At 43.7% G+C, this 20256-nt stretch overlaps 1 protein-coding gene across 1 annotated transcript in view; it reads right to left on the bottom strand.

Annotated features, from left to right (window-relative positions):
• The window catches only part of LOC143282786 (multidrug resistance-associated protein 1-like), a 57319-nt gene that overhangs the window by 2353 nt on the left and 34710 nt on the right, over nucleotides 1-20256 (bottom strand). Inside the window, exons 17-31 of the mRNA XM_076588550.1 lie at nucleotides 18689-18865; nucleotides 17127-17294; nucleotides 16202-16397; nucleotides 15488-15590; nucleotides 14222-14525; nucleotides 13605-13842; nucleotides 11959-12160; nucleotides 11012-11120; nucleotides 9838-10037; nucleotides 8626-8752; nucleotides 7083-7184; nucleotides 5805-5948; nucleotides 3436-3594; nucleotides 2134-2300; nucleotides 1708-1902 (exon numbers count right to left, since the gene is read on the bottom strand). Coding sequence (XP_076444665.1) covers nucleotides 1708-1902; nucleotides 2134-2300; nucleotides 3436-3594; nucleotides 5805-5948; nucleotides 7083-7184; nucleotides 8626-8752; nucleotides 9838-10037; nucleotides 11012-11120; nucleotides 11959-12160; nucleotides 13605-13842; nucleotides 14222-14525; nucleotides 15488-15590; nucleotides 16202-16397; nucleotides 17127-17294; nucleotides 18689-18865 — 2591 coding nt within the window. The remainder of the gene's footprint in view (nucleotides 1-1707; nucleotides 1903-2133; nucleotides 2301-3435; nucleotides 3595-5804; nucleotides 5949-7082; nucleotides 7185-8625; nucleotides 8753-9837; nucleotides 10038-11011; nucleotides 11121-11958; nucleotides 12161-13604; nucleotides 13843-14221; nucleotides 14526-15487; nucleotides 15591-16201; nucleotides 16398-17126; nucleotides 17295-18688; nucleotides 18866-20256) is intronic.

The following is a 20256-nucleotide window of genomic DNA, read 5'->3' as shown; positions in this document are numbered from 1 at the left end:
GACCAGACAGTCGCATCTATGTGACAGGGGATACTTAAGTTAGTAATCACATGTTTCCCTCCAAACTGACATTTATGTGACTGTGCATCATGCTAATGTCATCCCATTATCTGTCAACACTTGAGATAAATATCGCCATTTGATATCAATAATAATTGTTGTTGTTGTTGTTGTTTTCTCAGATGTGGTCTTTGTAGTTGCCAAGATTTGCTGCTGTGCATGAGCGTGGATAGAACACTTGACTTGCAGGCCTATGATTCAGTCTCAGGGAAAATTTCATGCTGCTCCACGTATTGCACAGTTTTTTAGGAAGCTGCTGCAGGATTTCCAGTCCGGCATTTCAGTTCACGGCCTGTGTTACTTTTGCTGGCGATGGAACTGCCGTGGCAAGTGAAGTTTTCTACTTTCCCGACTTCTTTCGGGTATAGAGGGATGGGGGACTGAGATTCGGATAACACCTGGCAGGTACGTTCTTCATTTAAAGTTCGCGAGTGCTTATTGTGTGTGTGTGTGTGTGTGTGTGTGTGTGTGTGTGTGTGTGTGTGTGTGTGTGTGTGTACGAAGTTTCGAATGAACTTCAATTGATTAAAAAAAAATCATTTATATATTATACATAAATTAATACTATTCCGTTTTGTCTATTTTGTCTTCCATTCATGGATGTTGATGCGGACAAAGACGTGCCAGTCAGTTCTGAATGAATCCCTAATCGATCAACCTGACGTCACAGTTGTGCAACTAAAACGTGACGTACCTATTTGTGATGATCTGGTTCCCGTTTGCGACGGGTACAGTCAACACTAGACAGACTCAAGACCGGTTTATTATCCATACCCAGGTACAGAAATTCGCCGTTCGACATGTGCACACCAGTCGGAGATGTAGTCCTCTTCACACACACACACACACACACACACACACACACACACACACACACACACTCAAAGAGACAGAGACTGAGAACTCCAAACAAAAAACGTTTTGAATTCAAGGATTAAGAATTCAGGCATGGCCTATTCTCCCAGTACCCCCTTCTTATTCTTCATTTGTAACAATAGCATACATATGTTTAATGGAAAGGGGAGACAGATAGAAAAAACAATACCCGTGCAGGACAGATATGATGAAGAACACACAAACACACACACACACGCACACGCACACAAACCCCCTCCCCATCGCACAGACCCCACACATCCATCAACACACCTGCCCCCGTACCTGTCGAAACCCATCCCTTCCTTTACCTGTCGAAACCCATCCCTTCCTTTACCATCCCTTCCTTTACCATCCCTTCCTTTACCTGTCGAAACCCATCCCTTCCTTTACCTGTCGAAACCCATCCCTTCCTTTACCATCCCTTCCTTTACCTGTCGAAACCCATCCCTTCCTTTACCTGTCGAAACCCATCCCTTCCTTTACCATCCCTTCCTTTACCTGTCGAAACCCATCCCTTCCTTTACCTGTCGAAATCTATCCCTTCCTGTTACATGTTACCTGTCGAAATCCCTCCCCTCCTTTCAAAACCCCTCCCAAACTTCCATTAGCTGTCAAAATCCCCCCTTCCCTGTTACCTGTCAAAACCCCTACCTTCCTTTACGTGTCGAAATCCCTCCCTTCATTTACCTGTCGAAATCCCTCCCTTGCTTCATCTGTCGAAATCCCTCCATTACTTTACCTGTCGAAATCCCTCCCTTCCTCCGTTACCTGTCGTAGTCCATGACTGTGTTAATCCTGTGGGCGATGGTGAGGACGGTGCAGTCCTGGAAGGCCTGGCGGATGGTGGTCTGGATCAGGTCGTCTGTCTCCAGGTCCACGGCGGCTGTGGCCTCGTCCAGCACCAGGATCTTCGTCTTCCTCAGCAAGGCACGGGCCAGGCACACCAGCTGTCTCTGGCCCACACTGCCACAGGTAGACATGGTGATAGTATGATTTTTTGTTTGTTTGTTTTTGTTTCTTTTTTTCTTCTTTTTTTTCTTTTCGGGAGTGTGAGGGGCCGATGAGGAGGGGGTTGTGTGGGTGTAATGTAAGAGGGAGACCAGTATACCATAACTTCAAGACAAAGTAACAACATCAACATCAACAACAAAAGACGCGACATGGACGATTTCTCAAAACCACTCCGTTCCCAACCTGAGGTTCTCCCCTCCCTCGCCGCACAGGTGTTGGAGGCGGTCAGGCAGGGCGGCCACATAGGCCTTGAGGTGGGCCTGGTCAAGTACTGTCCACACCTGCTGGTCACTGTGCTGTTCGAACGGGTCCAGGTTCATGCGCAGCGTCCCGTCAAAGATCACCGGGTCCTGTCACACACAGTGAGTACAGACACTGCACTGCTGGTCAACTGGGCGAAATACGAATGGAACGACAGCAATTATAAAAAATTAAAACGACCCCCCCCCCCAAAAAAAAAAAAAGAAACAACAAACAAAAAGAAAAAAAAAACACACAACAAAAAGAAAACCCAAAAAACAATAAGAACAAACAAACAAACACACACACAAATACTATCTTTTTCTTCTCCTTTTTCTTCGTTCGTGGGCTGCAACTCTCACGTTTACTCGTATGTACACGCGTGGGCTTTTACGTGTGTGACCGGTTATTGTTGTTGTTATTACCGCGCCATGTTGGCAGCCATACTCCATTTACGGGTAGCGCATGCTGGGTATGTTCTTGTTTCCATAACACACCGAACTGTAACATGAATAACGGGACTTTTAACGTGCGTATTTGATCTTCTGCCTGCGTATATACACGAAGGGGTTTCAGGCGCTGGAAAGTCTGTACATCTTTTGGCCTGGGAGATCGGAAAAATCTTCACCCTTTACCCACCAGGCGCCGTTCGAACCCAGGACCCTCAAATTTTCATGTAAGTTCGACGCTTTAACCGCTCGGCTTTTAGTGTCTGTAAAAATGGAGAAATGTGTCTTCGAACTCAGCGAAACATAGATAACAATCCGATTTTTTTTTTTTTAACATTGCTTTTTATAGACATGAAGTCTGTGTCAGCCACGGAGTTGCACGCTCTTGGTCAATGTACACATTAATTAAAAGACGTCCCTGCAAAAGCAAGCCGTCAAAGTAGATCCTTTTCCGTAGCATTTAATTAGGTAAAAAAGACCGGCCAATTATTGAAATTTGTTGTCCCTTCACTCGTCTGAGATGCTTTGAAACTGAAAGTGATACGTGCACATACACATACATGTAATGATATTCTCTTTCTGTGACCGTTTTGCACGATTAGCCAACCCAAAAAGCAAAGAGAGACAGAGAGATATATTCCTACGTTTATTGACATGAGAGAGAGAGAGAGAGAGAGAGAGAGAGAGACAGAGAGAGAGAGCCCACATCCATACACAAGGTGAAAGATGGTCAACACAGACGCATTCAGAGGTAGTGGGGAAGAACTACGAACCACCCAAAAATGGGCGGACTAACCTGGGGGAGAATGTTGAGCTTGTTGCGCACGTCATGCAGACCCAGTGACGCAATGTCCACGTCATCAATGACCACGTGACCGCTGGCTGCCTCGATCAGTCTGAAGAGAGCCAGAGTGAGAGAAGACTTGCCTGCCCCTGTGCGCCCCACAATGCCCACCTGCCCCCACACACAGAAAGTCATTGAATCCTCTGTTTCCTCATGTTTAACATCCTGTTTAAATGTTTCTCTGACACTTGTAAAATCCCCACATTGATAAATAAACAAACAAGCAAAGAAACAAATAAATAAAAAGACACATAAATAAATGAATAATAGATAAACGAATAAATAAATCAATGAATAAATAAATCAATGAAATAAATCAATGAATAAATAAATCAATGAAATAAATTAATGAATAAATAACTAAATAAATAATTAAACAAATAACTAAATAAATAAACATTAAATAAACAGATTAATATATAAATAAATGAATAGATAAATGAATAAATAAATACAATGCCTGGGGTGACAGGCTTTATTGTTTGTCACAGTTATTCAACAAACGAAAATTCGCGCGCGCGTATACGTGTGTGTGTGTGTGTGTGTGTGTGTGTGTGTGTTATATGTCAGTGGTATTACAACTGTTTCCAATCGTTATTTTCACACAGACTTTCACGAACTCTACATCACAATATCAAACATACGTCAAAATGAAAGCAATACAGTTAATCTTTGTCATAACCTGATACATGAATATGCTTCTTCCTCCCTTCCTGCCCCTCCCCACCCCTAAAAATATCAAAACTGAAATGACAGAAAAAAAATATGTAACTGGCCTAATCTTCCAATCATGAACATAAAAGAAAGTAACATCTTGCCTCAGACTGAAACTGAAGTGAACCGCTGAACACAGCGACAAGTCTGCATTCGGAAACGTTGAGCATACTTTTAGAAAAGATGAACATACATTTCGAAAAGCTGAACATAAATGGAGAAATGCTGAGAATAACACCCCCCTAAGGAACCCCCCTGAGGATTTCGACATGCAGAAACGTTGAGCGTACTTTGTGGAAACGCTCTACACACACGTGGACACGATTAGGAACCGCCGAGTATACACGTGGAAACACCGAGGAGGAATTTTTTGTTTAATGTCCCGTCACACATATCGGTGATTGAAGACATTTTGTTAAAGTATTTATGAATATATCTGAGTATTATCGGTTAGAAGGGGTGGGAGATGTGGATGAATGGAGGGTTGGGGGAAACTGGGCAAATGAGGGAAAAAATGTGGGTGAAATTTGGAGCGAAAAAAAAACAAAAAAACCTCTAAATACAGTTACAGGAAATTACTTAAAGGACTTCGTAAGAGAGAAGTCGTTAAACTGACAAGCGAAACAACTGATAATGAATGCAAAAAGTCAAAAACATCAACGCTCTCAGTCACTTGTGAAGACACACTTTCGTGTACAAAAGGCTTCATCAAGCTACAGTGGAAAATTATATGCTCAATTGTCAGGTTACTAAAGCATATACACTTGACATTAGAACAATACTTGGTCCGTAATGAATTTGATAATAGTCTGAGAGCTAAGCTCAGAATTGGTCTGCGAATCGGACCAAAGTCTGAGAGAGTCAACTGACGAGGTTTTAGACTTGAATTCAAGCACCTATAAAAGTCTCTTTCTAATATATTGCTTATTTCCTTGTATGACAATGGGCAATATACTTTTATACTATCTATATGATTTTTTGCTCCCCTTTTTGCTGCCCTGTCTGCTTGGTCGTTATAACGGAATCCAGTGTGGGATGGTATCCATCAAAAATCAACATTTGTACCCTTTACAAATAGGGAGTGCAATAAATACCTAATTTCAAAAAATAAATCTTCTCTTTGATTATTCTCAAAAAGGAGCAAACCTTTTAAGACAGATTGAGAATCAACACAAAATAGGATATTACTTACTATGATTGGTATATCAACAAGATGATTTAAAGCCATAAGGATGGCCACCAATTCAGCTGTAAAAATTGAATGTCCCTTACCTAAATAATATGATTTTTCCGTTTTTAGGTCAGGAATGACAAAAGCAGATCCTGCACTGCTATCATCCAGGACTGAGCCATCAGTGTAAACTTTTAAATGATAATCAAAATTTTCTTCTAATTCAATTCTGACAGATGCTGCTATTATATGTGGAGATTCTCCTTTTGTTGTGTCAGAAGCACATATGTTGACGTTTGCTTTTGTTAACTCCCAGGGAGGGACAGGTGGCACCAGAACACGAGGTGCCATATCATGCAAATCAATGTCTGAAGAATTTAAAATATCTGACACATATGTGCGAATGGTTTGTAGAGCATACGATCAAAATGCCAACCTTTTCTCCCGCCTTGATGTCACACGTGAGGTCATGAAGCACAAGGTCAAGGCCAGGTCGGTAGCGCGTGCTGTAACCTTGGAAACGAATATGACCTTGCCTTGGCCAGTCGGGTTTGGGATGCTGGGAGGAAACCCAGTCTGCCTGTTGACAACACCACAGCCATAAGGTCACGTGATTTCTCTTTCTTTCGCAGTTGTCGGAAGCCAAGTCATTTGCAGTAGTAGTGTGCATAGTACGCATATAAATCTGGACTCAGATATCTACGTTTTCAAACAAAACATTCAAAAATAGGGGAAAAATAATGAAAATCTTTTTGGCATAGGTTTTATCCATCAATCAACCTGAATGTTGAAATCGAAACCACATCACACGAACACAGTTTATACCTTGAAACACAAACCTGCACATAAAAGCAGGAATAACAAGACCAGGCAACAGCTGTCATGTGAACTATTTCCATCCACAGATGCTGCAGTTTCATTTATAAAAAGGGGGGAACAGTATACAGGCTGGATATGCAACCTTCTTTAAGACCAAATGGACATTAAAAGAAATTGGACAATCAACAGTATTACTGCACAAGAAAGTAGTGACTTATGATTTTTATAACAGCCTTCATAAATTAACCATGTCCACTTGTTCTTAAACCAAATTCTTAAAAGTACTTTATGTTGCACTGTCAAACGCCTTTTTAAAATAGATAACACGTGTATATAGTTTACCATACCTTCTTTGTAAAACACTTTCTGTGACAGCATTCAAAAGAGACAAATTGACAGACCGATGGAGACAGACAGAGAGAGAGAGAGAGAGAGAGAGAGAGAGAGAGAGAGAGAGAGAGAGAGATATTCCATTTCGCCAATGTTAAAAAACACTGGATATATCATATTGGAAAAAACAACAATGATGATAATAATAACAGCAACAACAGCGAAAACAAAAAGAAATAAAAAGATCAAAGAAAGGAAGAGAAGAGAAAAGAAGCCTCTTTCGGCACAATGATAGATTTCCCTCCAAATCCCCCACCTCCCCCACCTCCACCCTCTAAAAGCCCACGATTTCTCGAAATTGAGAAAAAACGTGGGAGGGGTACGACGGCACTTTCTCACAATCCCACAATGGTGCTCACCCTCTCAAAGTGAGAGAAATCATGGGATTGCGAGAAATTGTGGCTGTACCCTTCCCATGTTTTATCTCAATTGCAAGAAATCGTGGGCACACACACCCCCCCTCCCCCCCACCAGTCTGACAGAAAGAGAACGGTACAGGCCTGACCTCAGACTGCACAGTGGTGTACTTGGCGATCCTCTCCAGGGACACAATGCTGTTCTCCAGATCTGTGGACATTTTGACCAGGAAGCCCATATAGCCCGTCACCTGCAACGCCCAGCCATCACCACATCACCTGTGTTCACGACATCGTACACACATTGTATTGTATTGTATTGCATTACTCTTGCATTACTTTCTTGTCACAACAGATCTCTCTGTGTGAAATCCGGGCTGCTCTCCCCAGGGAGAACGCGTCGCCACACTGAGAACGCCACCTGTTTTATATTCTTTTTGTTCTGCCTGCAATTTTATTTGCTTTCCTATCGAAGAGGATTTTTTCTACAGATTTTTGCCAGGGACAACCCTTTTGTCGCAATGGGTTCTTTTATGTGCGCTAAGTGTATGCTGCACACGGGACCTTGGTTTATTGTCTCATCCGAATGACTTGCGTCCAGACCACCACTCAAGGACTTGTGGAGGTGGGGAAGAAAATACTGGCGACTATGGGATTCGAACCAGTGCGCACAGATTCTCTTACTTCCTAGGAGGACGCGTTACCACAAGGCCACCACTGTACCATCGTTCTGCCTTGCAGTACTGCATACCGGGAGTGGCGGCGCTGGATGGCTTGCGTTCCTGCTGTGTCTAAATTATCATTCAAACAAAAACAAAACAAAACAAAACAAAAAAAAAAAAAAAACCAACAAAAAAAGACACGTTAATTGAAGACCTGTAGCACCCAATGTGAAGAGGAACCCAAACGTGGGCTGTTTTACCGCGACGGGAAGGCTTCATGCAGTTTCAGTTTCAGTTTCTCAAGGAGGCGTCACTACCTTCGGACAAATCCATATACGCTACACCACATCTGCTAAGCAGATGCTAAGCCTGACCAGCAGCATGACCCAACACCCTTAGTTAGGACTTGAAAGCATGCATATATATACATATAATTTTTTTTTTTTTTGCGGGAAGAGAGGGTAGGCGAGGGGTGTCGGGGGGGCGGGGGGGGGGGGGGAGGCGGACATACCAGAGTCCATTCTACTACAGACTTTTGCAAAAGGACAACACTCTTGTTTTTTTTTCAGTGTCCCAAGTTACATCTTATATTGTTTCAAATTAAGAAAATGGAATTAGCGCACTTTTTTTAAACTGTGTGTCACACTTATCGTTTGTTCAGGGTAGGATGAAAAGAGGAGAGGCAGTGGATGAGAAGATGTGCAAACATACATTACACGAACATGCATACAATGTGCATACGTATGAAAAATACAAAAAAATATACAACCAAGCTGGGAGACAGTAAAATTGTTATTTTGAGACTGATGTACAAGATAAGAAAAGATTGGTAAAAAGACAGATGCAGAGACAAACACAGACAGGCAAAGGAAGAACAGACACCACACAGACAGAAGAGACTGAGAGAAAGAGAGAGAGAGAGAGTGAGAGAGACACACACTGAGAGAGAGAGAGTGAGACAGAGACGGAGAAAGAGACAGAGAGGGAGAGAGAGGGGGGTTGAAGGGGGAGCAAGAGAACTTTGTCGTACCTCGAGGGCATAGGTCAGGGACAGCCCCACATTCCCGGATGACAAGGTGTCACGTGACACTACAGTAAAGATGGCGGCCGCCAGCACCAAAAGGGACCCGAGGAAGTCCAGGCGTATTCCCAGCCAGCTGCAACAGTGAACCATGGCTGGTTTCGATGTATAAGAATACAGAAAAAAATCGTATATGCACAAAGCAACCAGTTATTGTGGTTTTACTCTTGTCTTTTCGACGAGAACAATAAGGAAATCCAGCAATTCCTTGCAGAGAAAAGATCAACATACCAACCCCTCATGGAGCTCCCTTCTTGTCCCCCAAAGAAAGCTACATTCCGACTCTCCTGTAGCAAGCTCCAACGACAGCTCCAGGGCATTCAAATCAAATGAGTGGACAGTTCTTACAGGGACACCGAGAACCGTTTTACCGGGCCATGGGAGCAACCTATGGCCCCATCTTCCAAACGCTGAGATCCCTTCGAAACTCAGATGGAAAGAACCCATTGACCAGCAAGGACTCCACCTTAGACTGCTGGTCATGATATTTCCAAAGTGTTTTCAGTACCAGTAGCGTAGTACACGACACAGCGATCAACTTCATCTCATAGCAGGCTGTGAAACACGAACTGGATGAGCTCCAAACGCTCCAAGAAACCATATCAGCCATCAACCTGAAGATTGGTAAAGATGCATGAGTTGACGGCAGAGACTGCTTTGTCCCTGTCGTGGCCATAACACCTCCAAAAGTGCCTACACGACAGTAGTATCAAATGTAACAGTAACATCCCATCAAACAACTTCTTACCTGGCATCAGTGGTAGATGTAACAGTAGCCCTCCACACCCCAAAGTTCTAATTTCGCAGCAGGAACACTTGTAACTAGATTCCTACCTGGCAACAGTAACCAAGTTCCTACCTGGCAAAAGTGATACCTATAACAGTAATACTTCACCCACTCCCTTTTAATTTCCATACCTGGCAGCAGGAACAGTTGTAACAGAACCATGCCTTTCTAAGTTCTTACCTGGCAACAACAGTAACAGTACCCCCCTCACACCCGCAAAAAAAGGTCCAGCTGGCAGTAACTGTAGTTGTAACAGTAGCACCCCATCCTCCTATCAGGCAGTAGCAGCGACCATACCAGTAACACCGTCAAAAAAAAAAACCCATAAAAAACAAAACAAAAAAACAACAACAAAAAAACGAAAAAGTTCCTACCTGGCCGCAGCGGCAGAGTTGTAGGTGCAGGTCATCATGGCGTCCACACGACTCTCCGACTGACCAATGAAACGCTGCTGAGCGCCGTAAGCTCTGATGACGTGGGCTCCGGTCAGAGTCTCCCCAAAATGGCTGTAGATCGGGGAACGCTTCTTCGACTGCAGGCGACGTAGCTGACACGACGTGCCGATATAGAACTTCTGTTCAAAGGGAAGAAAGCACATTGCTCAGTGACAGATAACTCTGAATGGTTTCTGATGATAAGGCGCGCTCTGTTTTGTATATTTTGAAATAATTGACACACAGCATACTCTTATGCTACTTATACTCTTATAGGGATATGAAATGAACTCTCTCTCTCTCTCTCTCTCTCTCTCTATATATATATATATATATATATATATATTGTTCTTAAACCAAATTCTTAAAAGTACTTTATGTTGCACTGTCAAACACTTTTTTAAAATAGATAACACATGCATGTAGTTTACCATACCTTCTTTGTAAAACACTTCCTGTGACAACATTTAAAAGAGACAAATTGACAGACCGATGGAGACAGGGAGAGAGAGAGAGAGAGAGAGAGAGAGAGAGAGAGAGAGAGAGAGAGATTCCATAATTGTATATATCTAGAGAGAGAGAGAGAGAGAGAGGGGAGAGGGTGGGAGGGAGATAGACACATACTGTGGCGACAGAGGAAGGTAAGTGTGCGTCATTCGCACAAAACAGACAGGTAGACGAACAGACATAAGCAATCAGACCGCTAATGTTCTCGTATTCCGAGTCTCTAACCTTATCAGCCTGACAGTCAATGAATACTGAAGTAGGTTATATTAAAAAACCCGCTAACCCATAACCACAGTTTGGGTCAACTGATGCCATTCAAGTGGGGAAAGACATGCCCAATGCTGTCAGTTTGAGACAGTCAAGAAAGCATAAGCACGTTAAAAATCAAGTCAAGTTACTGTGTAAGAGGATCACGATGCCTGCAACAAGCGTGGGCATGGCTGTTTCTGATCCGTTTCTAACAACACGCTGGTTCTAAGGGGAGGGGGGGGGGCAGGGGTGGTTACACTGGACATGATGATTACCATCACGATCATCATTACCAGTCATGACAAGTCACAATCACACACACACACACCCACACACACACCCACACACACAAACGGACCAGGGCGAGGTAGTAGAGGAGGGAGGCGGGGGCGAACACCGCCAGGAAGATGGGCGTGGTGATTGTGATGGCCAGCACACTGGACACCAACAGCTCTGCCTGCTCCGTCCTGCACTCAACAACACACATTGTGAACACACACACACACACACACACACTCATGAGTACATACACACATATATAAGTACACACACACACCCACACACCCACACACACACACACACACACACATATATATATATATATATATATATATATATATATATATACAGGTACACACACGCGTGCGCGCACACACAAACGCACATACACAACTAGGTACCTCCCAAGTCAACCTACCTGAACAGATTCCCTTTTGTAAAGTTAGAAGAAAAAACAGGATACACAATCAGACGCTAAATTTGCAATTCGGCAGTGCGGCTGGTAAATAAATGAACCAATGTGTTGAACTGAATGGATAGTTATTTTTGATACCCAGTGAACTGGTTATCCCATCAGATGGTCGCACTGAGTACCAGGTCTATATAATCATGGTTACCTTGTAAAATAATTAACTTGTTTCTGGCTAATTAAGGAAGCGGTACCTCGAACTAATGAGTTCTTGAGTGTATTCGCCATGTCAGTTACTGGTTAAATAACGATGCATTGTTGTTGTCAGACACCCACTGGACATCCGAGGGGTCTGTGTAGAGGAGAGGAGAAGAGAGGACTGGCCGTACTGAGTGAGTTAAAGTGACCGTTAGCTAGCAGCCTAAATGACAGAACTGTGGACTGATGTGAGTGACCGTAGTGTGTGTGAATGAGTAAATTCAACAATTATTCTTGGGTTAGAATGACAATATGAACTAGGTCACACACACACACACACAAACACACACACACACACACACACACACACAAAACTTTCTTTCCTTTTCTCTTCTTTTTTTTTCTTTTTTTTTTTTTACCAGACTTCCAGGTTGAGGCAAATTTCGGTATCCAGCATGTCCATGTCTTGAGAGAACCTGTTGACGATTCTCCCCAATGGCGTGGTGTCGAAGAATGCCATCGGGGCCCGGAGCAGTCGGTTCAGCATCTTCTGGTGCATCGTGCGTGCCGCGTGGACACGGCGCAGTGCCATCACGATGGAGTAGAGCACGATAAAAACGGCTGCAGTATGACATTAGTTACTGTCAGTGTATGCTGCATAATGTATATATCTATGTTTCTTTGCTTCACGGATCCTGCTAACGAACAAGAGTGGCGCACACAACTTGCTTTTTGGTGAGTGTTGTGTATTATGTGAACTTTTCGTTCGCCCCTTACTGAAGTTGTTTGTTTGTTTGTTGTTGTTGTTTTTTTGTTTTGTGTGTGTGTGTGTGTGTGTGTGTGTGTGTGTGCGCGCGCGTGCATGCATGCGTGCGCGCGCGCGCGCGTGTGTGTGTGTGTGAACGCGCGTCTGGATGTGTAAGTGTGTATTTGTGTTCAAGAATTGCGCTTGTGTCTTTGTGAGCGTGCCAGCTTCTTTGTGGAACACAGAAACAGATTTGGAAATAGACTGTGGATAGATTGGAAATAGACTGTGGAATGATGACAGAAAGAGATAATACAAATAGGAAATGTTTTATCAAGACTGAGACAAAAGCCCCTTACTGAAGGGAAAATCATATATGAATTACGCAATCAATTTTCCAGCAATATGGTGTTTAATATTTAATCTCAATATGATCATTGCCATGAAAATTCATGTTGACACTACAATCAAAGTTGAAGTGTATGCAATCGTTTCAGGACATCGTAAATGTTGAATGCCGCCACATTACACAACACAATCTCGTTCCTAAATGACATGCGCACATTGAATGATAAAAATTAGGTTGAATATAATTTTTTTGCCCTTATGTCACGAAGAACAGGACAGCAAAACATAAAATGAATTTCATCTTCTTCTGAATCATGGCATAATCGGCGCAATACTTTGTCAACTCTTCTTTCCCATAATTCAAATTGAAAGCAACAATGTATTTAGTCAGAGCACACTTGATGTATCTATTCACTGCAATTTCAGGATACGGTTCCACATTATTTGTCACTTTAAACATCCTATATTCAACACATCTGTCATGTTCTGAGCGTGCTCGTGTCAGTCCTGCCATCCATAGTCAACAATTATTTGTTCAAAACATTTCATCAATCCTGCAACCCAAAGAGCGGGGATGTGGCTTGGGCAAGACACACTCCACCATAATGAATTTCTTGCCCAGATAATCAGGACAGCAGCTGCCTTTTCTGCTGCTGTGATGGTCACACTCAGAATGACTATCAAACACAGATCATTCACACTCTGGCCCAGATATCTAGTCAGGACAGCAGTTGCCTTTGCTGCTCTGATGGCCACAAGTCGGACAACGACTATCACACACAGACCACTCACACTCTGGCCCAGATAGTCATGACTACGGCTGCCTTCTCTGCTGTTCTGATGGCCACAGTCGGCCAACGACCATCACACACAGATCATTCACTCTCTGGCCCAGATAGGACCACGGCTGCCTTCTCTGCTGTTCTGATGGCCACAGTCGGCCAACGACCATCACACACACAAAGCACTCACTCTGCGCCACACCGAAGGCAGTGTAGACGCCGAGGTAAAAGCGGTTCAGCTGCTGCCTGTCTGTGCTGTTGGGGGGCAGGGCGGTGAGGTTGCGGAGTTGGGAGTCGTCCACCCAGGCGGTGAGCCACAGGTTGGCTCCCAGGGCCCACCCATGGGACGCGGTGTACAGGATCAGCATCAGCAGCGAGCACTTGTAGCCTAGCGACTTGGCCATCTGTCTGTACACCCCTATGTTCACCTGGTAATAGAGAGAGAGAGAGAGAGAGAGAAATAAGAGAGGGGTTTGGATGATTGTGTGTGTGTGTGTGTGTGTGTGTGTGTGTGTGTGTTTGTGCGCGCGCGCGGTGTGTGTGTGTGTGTGTGTGAGGGAGAGAGAGAGAGAGGGTGTGTGTTTGTGTGTGTGTGTGTGTGTGTGTGAGAGAGAGAAAGAGAGAGAGAGAAATGAGTGTGTGAGAGAGAAACAGAGAAAGCGAGACAGATACAGACAAACAAAGACAGACACACAGACAAAGACACAGACAGAGACACAGACAGAAAGAGAGAGAGAGACAGAGAGAGAAAGACAGAGAGACAGAGACACAGAAACAGAGACACAGAGAACCCCATGTAATACATGCCTGGCCAGAGTCAGCTTCCTCTTCTGTCATCAGTTTGCTCTGGTCCCCTTGGTCTCTGTGGTCCTTCTGTCCATGTGGCCGTTTTTCTCCATGGTCCTTCTGGCCATGTGGCCATTTTTCTCCATGGTCCTTCTGGCTATGTGGCCGTTTTTCTCCATGGTCTTTCTGGCTATGTGGCCGTTTTTCTCCATGGTCCTTCTGGCTATGTGGCCGTTTTTCTCCATGGTCCTTCTGGCCATGTGGCCGTTTTTCTCCATGGTCTTTCTGGCCATGTGGCCATTTTTCTCCATGGTCCTTGTGGTCCCTGTGAACAGTCACACGTCTGTCTAAAAGAAAATGGAAGTTGGGCAAAGACAATATTCGTTTTCTCCACGGCATCTTCCATATTCACGCTGAGCTCAGAGCGCCTGTGTGTGTGTGTGTGTGTGTGTGTGTGTGTGTGTGTGTGTGTGTGTGTGCTTGTGTGTGTGTGTGTGTGTGTGTGTGTGTGTGCTTGTGTGCGTGTGTGTGTGTGTGTGTGTGTGTTTGAGCACGCACACGCGCGCGTGTGTCCGAGAGAATGTGTGCTAACTTTTTGCTTTTCCAGATAGTATATTGAATATGCAACATTTTTTTAACACTTTCTGTAAAGGAAAAAGAATGTAGATCTGGGGAAAAAAAGGAACAAGTATGTACGAACAAGAACAGAATGATGATAGGTAGATCCATATCTGTCTCACGCACATACAATCAGCGTGAGACAGTGTGTAGCTTTATGTTTACTTGCATTGATATAAGTACACACACACACACACACACACACACACACACACACACGGATGCATCATGCAACCACCCACCCATCCACGCACACGCACAGGCGTGCACACACACATACATCCCCTCTAATGTTTTACTACCTACACTGCGTACCTACACTGTGTTATATATATATATATATATATATATATATATATATATACTTACATGTGTTCTAACTGAAATCGGTAGCCTAAGCAGCACTGACTTGAAGTTGTGTACCTTGTGAATGGAGAGAGTCACCACTCTTTACTACTTACCTACACAGCATCCAAACAAGAACACCAGGAGTTTCATGACAATTATTAACTTTATTCTTCTGTATTCCTTTCTATACCACACATACACAGACACACACAGGCACAAAGACTCACAATCACACACACAATCTGTCTCTCTCTCTCTCTCACTCACACACACACAAACACACACACACACACACACACACACACACACACAGTCTCATACCCTGAGAGATGTTTCAAAACAATGTCCGCTGCATTCTCCTCCCCTTCTGTCTCTGTGTGCACGCTCGCCAGTCTCTGCAGTATGTCCCGCTTCACAGTTTGGGCTGCCAGAATCAAGAATCAAGAATCAAGAATACTCAATCCTTTGATCCCTGTTGAGGAATAGAGGAAATAAAGTAACGACATTGGTATTGTTCACCAAAAACTGAAATGCAAACAACAAATATAACAATGACATTGGTGACAGAAAAAGAAAAAAAACGAAAAAAAAACCAACAACAACAAAACTAGCGGTCATATCATCTTTACACTTTCAAACACACTACCCCCGCCCGCCCCCCCCCCCCTTCCCCCCTGCTTTCACCAATTAACTGTAAAAACTAAAAGCTGGTTTTAGATTCAAATATTTCTTTGGGATGACCAAGATCTGCAAATTTCGGGTATACCGGAATAAAATGAAATTCGTCCCCAATCACATCCATCTCTCAGTGACGACAAATACACAATTTACGTGGAATATTGTGACAGAAATAGGTACAGACAGCCCATCAGAGGAAAGCTGGAAAGAAAAGGGCACACACACACACACACTCACACACGCCCTCCCCACCCCCACCACCAAACACACACACGCACACACACACACACACACACACACACACACGCCCTTCCCCCACCACCACCACCAAACACACACACACACACACCACCTCACCTTCCTCATCCTCCTCATCCGACTCACTCTCCTGGTCCTGAGTGATGAGGTAGCTGGTGAGGAACTGGGCGAAGGGGCCATCATGACTCAGCAGCTGCTGGTACGTGCCTCTCTCCGTCACCCGCCCCTCGCTCAGCACCACGATGCAGTCCACCCGGGGTAGCCACTGCAGCCCGTGGGTCACCAGGATCCGAGTCTGGGGGGCAAGCCAGACCATCTTCCAACAGGTCTCTTTGTTGTTGGTTTGTTTTTTCGCTTCTTTTTCTTTCTTATCCCTTGACTGCTTATAGCGAGTATGCCATCAGTTCGCAGAGTGATAATGATTGACAGTCAGTCGTGTCCGACTGCGATGACCATCATAACAACAGAGGCAAATGCTATCTAGACTATCTGGGATAGAATTTGATTTTAGTGGGCAGTGTCTTGCCCAGTTACCCCCTGTGCCCCCCACCCTCTCACCACTCTCTCGGCCACAAGGGTTTTAGGACAGTCGGCGTTGGATTGGTTATGATAGGAAGCAGAGTAAGAAGTAAAAGATCAAGGTAATTATTTGGTCAAGTAGAAAAAGCTTGGTAGAGACTGTATTTTAATCAATCTTGGTATTGTAATTTGTATTCGTTACAACATGATCCAGATAACTTCGAAAACAAAGATTAAAGGTAAAGGTCACAAGTTGGCTTATGATATTCAGTAACAGGAAAATTTTCTATATGCAATAGTGAAGGGCGTGTGCAGCAGAATCTTAATCAAAGTTGGTCATGGTGAGAATAAAATCCGTTTAAAAACTCAGGTAGTAAAACACACACACACACACACACACACACACACACACACACACCACATACACACACACACACATGCACGTAAGCACGTACGCACGGACTCACACGTACAAAAACCATAGAAACAGAAACACAGAAGATACCTTTCCTCTCAACAATCCACTGTTGCCGATGACCTTTTCAAACATGTGTCTGCCCACGTGACTATCCACGGCGGACAGCGGGTCATCCAGGAGAATGACGTCAGGATCGCTGTACACTGCACGTGCCACGGACACGCGTTGTTTTTGACCCCCACTCAGATTGATGCCCTGGTACAGAATTTAGTCATTAAACTTTTGACCAAACAACAACAAATTTTATCTCTGATAAGAAAGAAAAGGAGCAAGCTTTATCTTTTGATATGCGAGGAAAAGCAAGCAGGTAAACAATAAAGAAAATATCCTGCAATAACCTGAAGCACGTAAAATGTTTACGATCTATGAGAAGAATCTGCACTGGATTTGTTGTTGCATTAATTCATCGCGTCTGACGAGTAGCAATGACGCCGTCCATCGCTAAAGTATCCACTGGCGTTAGACGTAAATCTATCCATTAATTTAATGATGTATCCATTTATTTGTTTATGCACCTTTTTTTTTTTCTCCTCAAAGCCTGATTTAGTGCACTGGGTTATGCTGCTGGTCAGGCATGTGCTCAGCAGACGTGGTGTAGCGTATATGGATTTGACTGTACGCAGCGACGCCTCCTTGAGAAAATAAACTGAACAGAACTGAGCAAGGTAAAACAAAATCGTTTACATGGGATTAATGGATCCAACCTGGACTGAGCAAGTCATGTTGTTGTTGTTGTTTTTTTTTAATCGAACAACCCAAACTATGGACTACCTGTTTCCTTTCATCAGGGTCCAGTTTCAGTGAGAACAGGGTCGACATGTGAAAACGTTTTCTGCATGTTGAGGTGGTAAATAATATTCCATCTGAAGCACCAGCCATTCTGCTACTGATTTTGTCTTCTGATCTCGAAAACGTCGTCTGTCCTTGGCAAAGGCACATAAAGCGATCGTCTCTTTCCCACCATTTCCAGACTATCACTTCCTGTATTCCCTCAGCTCACAGGCAGGTTCTTATTTTTTCTTACTTTTTCCTTCTAAATCACTGGTCACCTTATCGTGCAAACAGTTCTTGTAGTTCGACACTGCGTTCTGATTGCATAAAAAGATAGACCCATTCCAATCAGTTACCAAAATATAAAAGAAAAGCAGAGAAGATACAGGACAATACCAAAGCTACAGATTAGAAAAAAAAAAGTAAACATATAAATATTTATTTTCACACTCAGACATACAAGAGTTAAAGAAGCAGCCAAGCTGTTTATAAGAAATGAACATATCGGCTTTTACCATGATTGTTACCCCACTGTCGCATCAGATATATCCACAAGAGCAAAAAGTCCTGATCAACATCAACCTTATTTCCATCTCTCTCTCTCTCTCCCTCTCCCCGTCTCTCTTTTTTTTCTCCACCTTGTTCAGTTTTACGTTTTTTTGTTTTTCAATAATAGCGTGATGCTTTTGAAACGATGTTTTAGCTTATCCTTCCACCGTTAAAAAAACACACAAAAAAAAACAACAACAGCAAAAAAACAACAACAACAAAAACAAACAAACAAACAAAAAAACCCAGAGAAAGTCCAGTTCCCTCACCTTTTCTCCTATTTCTGTCATATCTCCCGCTGGCAGCATTTCCAGATCCGGTTCAAGTGCGCATGCGTGCAACACTCGGTGATAAAGGTCGTGGTCACAGTCACGTCCAAACAGAATGTTGTTCTTCAAGGTGTCGTTCTGTATCCATGCTTGTTGGGGGACGTAGGCAATGCTGCCCTGTGGTATGGTAAACACTGACCGTTATGTTTCCCTCCAGGTGTTTTTTTCTGTTATTTCTTTCTGCTTTCCAATCCCACACCCTCTTCCACTGATTCTTTGTCTTCTCTGTTTGTATGTGTGTGTGAGAAAGAGAGAGAGGGGGTGAAGGGTTGGGGAGAGGGCGAGAGAGTGTCTGTGTGTCTGTGAGTGTGAGTCAGTCAGTCAGTTAGTCTGTGGGTGAGTCTATGTGTGTGGGGGTGGGGGTTGGGGGGGGTCCGTACATGTGTATGTGTGTGTGTGGGGGGGGTGGAGCGAGGGTGTGTGTAAGAATGTCCTCTCGCGTTCGCGCGCGCACGTGTGTGTGTGTGTGTGTGTGTGTGTGTGTGTGTGTGAAGTCTGTATGGGAGCACGTGAGCGACAGCAAGCAAGAGAGACAGAGACAGAGAGAGAAGAAACAGACAGACAGACAGGCAGACAAACAGAGATACAATTGTTTGTTTGTATGCGTGTGTGTGTTCAATGTTTGCTTCACGATCGTTAGCTGCACTTTCTTGGTTAATCTTTTAACCTTTAACACTGTATTTGTGTTGGGTGGTGGTTAAAAAGGTCCCATTTGCTCATGTTGGTCCTAAACTTAACCAAGACTGTTTTTTTGGTGTGTTCTCCATTACATTATGGAAATACAAAGACATCTGGGCCTGGATTTAATATTTCTTCTATAATCGCATAACTTGCTTCACCCAGTGAGCCCAACAGGTCATGGTGCGGTGTCAAGTTGTTGGTGTTTTTTTTAAACTTGTGATTGACCAAGATTTTATTCTAGTCCCCTGAGGATTTTTTTATCCCTTGCAACTAGCCCCCATAGGTCGTGTCTTGTCATTCAAAAGTGCAGATTTTAAGACAATTTTAGAACTTTTTTTTATCGTTTTGTCTGGTTTTTACTAGCTATGTTCTGCTCAAGTTGGTTATTGTAATTTCTCCTTGCTTGAGTAGTGGTTTCTCTCTGATTCGCAATCAAGAGCGAGTAGTAAGCCCGATGAGCACTCCCAAATGCGAAATAGCTGTCACTTGCTGTGGAAGTCATCCTTCCTTATGGAGGTACTTTGGATCAACATGGGTTAATGAGAGCTTTTTGAACCACCACCCAACACGAATACAGGTTTTATTAAAAGATTAACCAAGACTGTTTTTTGTGTGTGTGTTCTCCATTACATTATGGAAATACAAAGACATCTGGGCCTGGATTTAATATGAAGAAGAAAGAGAAACACGCGCAGGTGCTGGGAGGACCCAGAGAAGCACTGTCTCCACCCGCCCTTAGAACATTGTTATCCTGCACCTCCCTTGGAGGCCTGCGCTGTGTTCACGATGGGTGCAGGCACACACAGGACACTCTATTCAAGGGACAT

The sequence above is a fragment of the Babylonia areolata genome, chromosome 6 (genome assembly GCF_041734735.1).
Source record: "Babylonia areolata isolate BAREFJ2019XMU chromosome 6, ASM4173473v1, whole genome shotgun sequence".
In the NCBI taxonomy this organism is placed as follows: domain Eukaryota; kingdom Metazoa; phylum Mollusca; class Gastropoda; order Neogastropoda; family Buccinidae; genus Babylonia; species Babylonia areolata.
The sequence above is the reverse complement of the archived record's forward strand: the minus strand, read 5'-3'. Positions and strand labels throughout refer to the sequence as shown.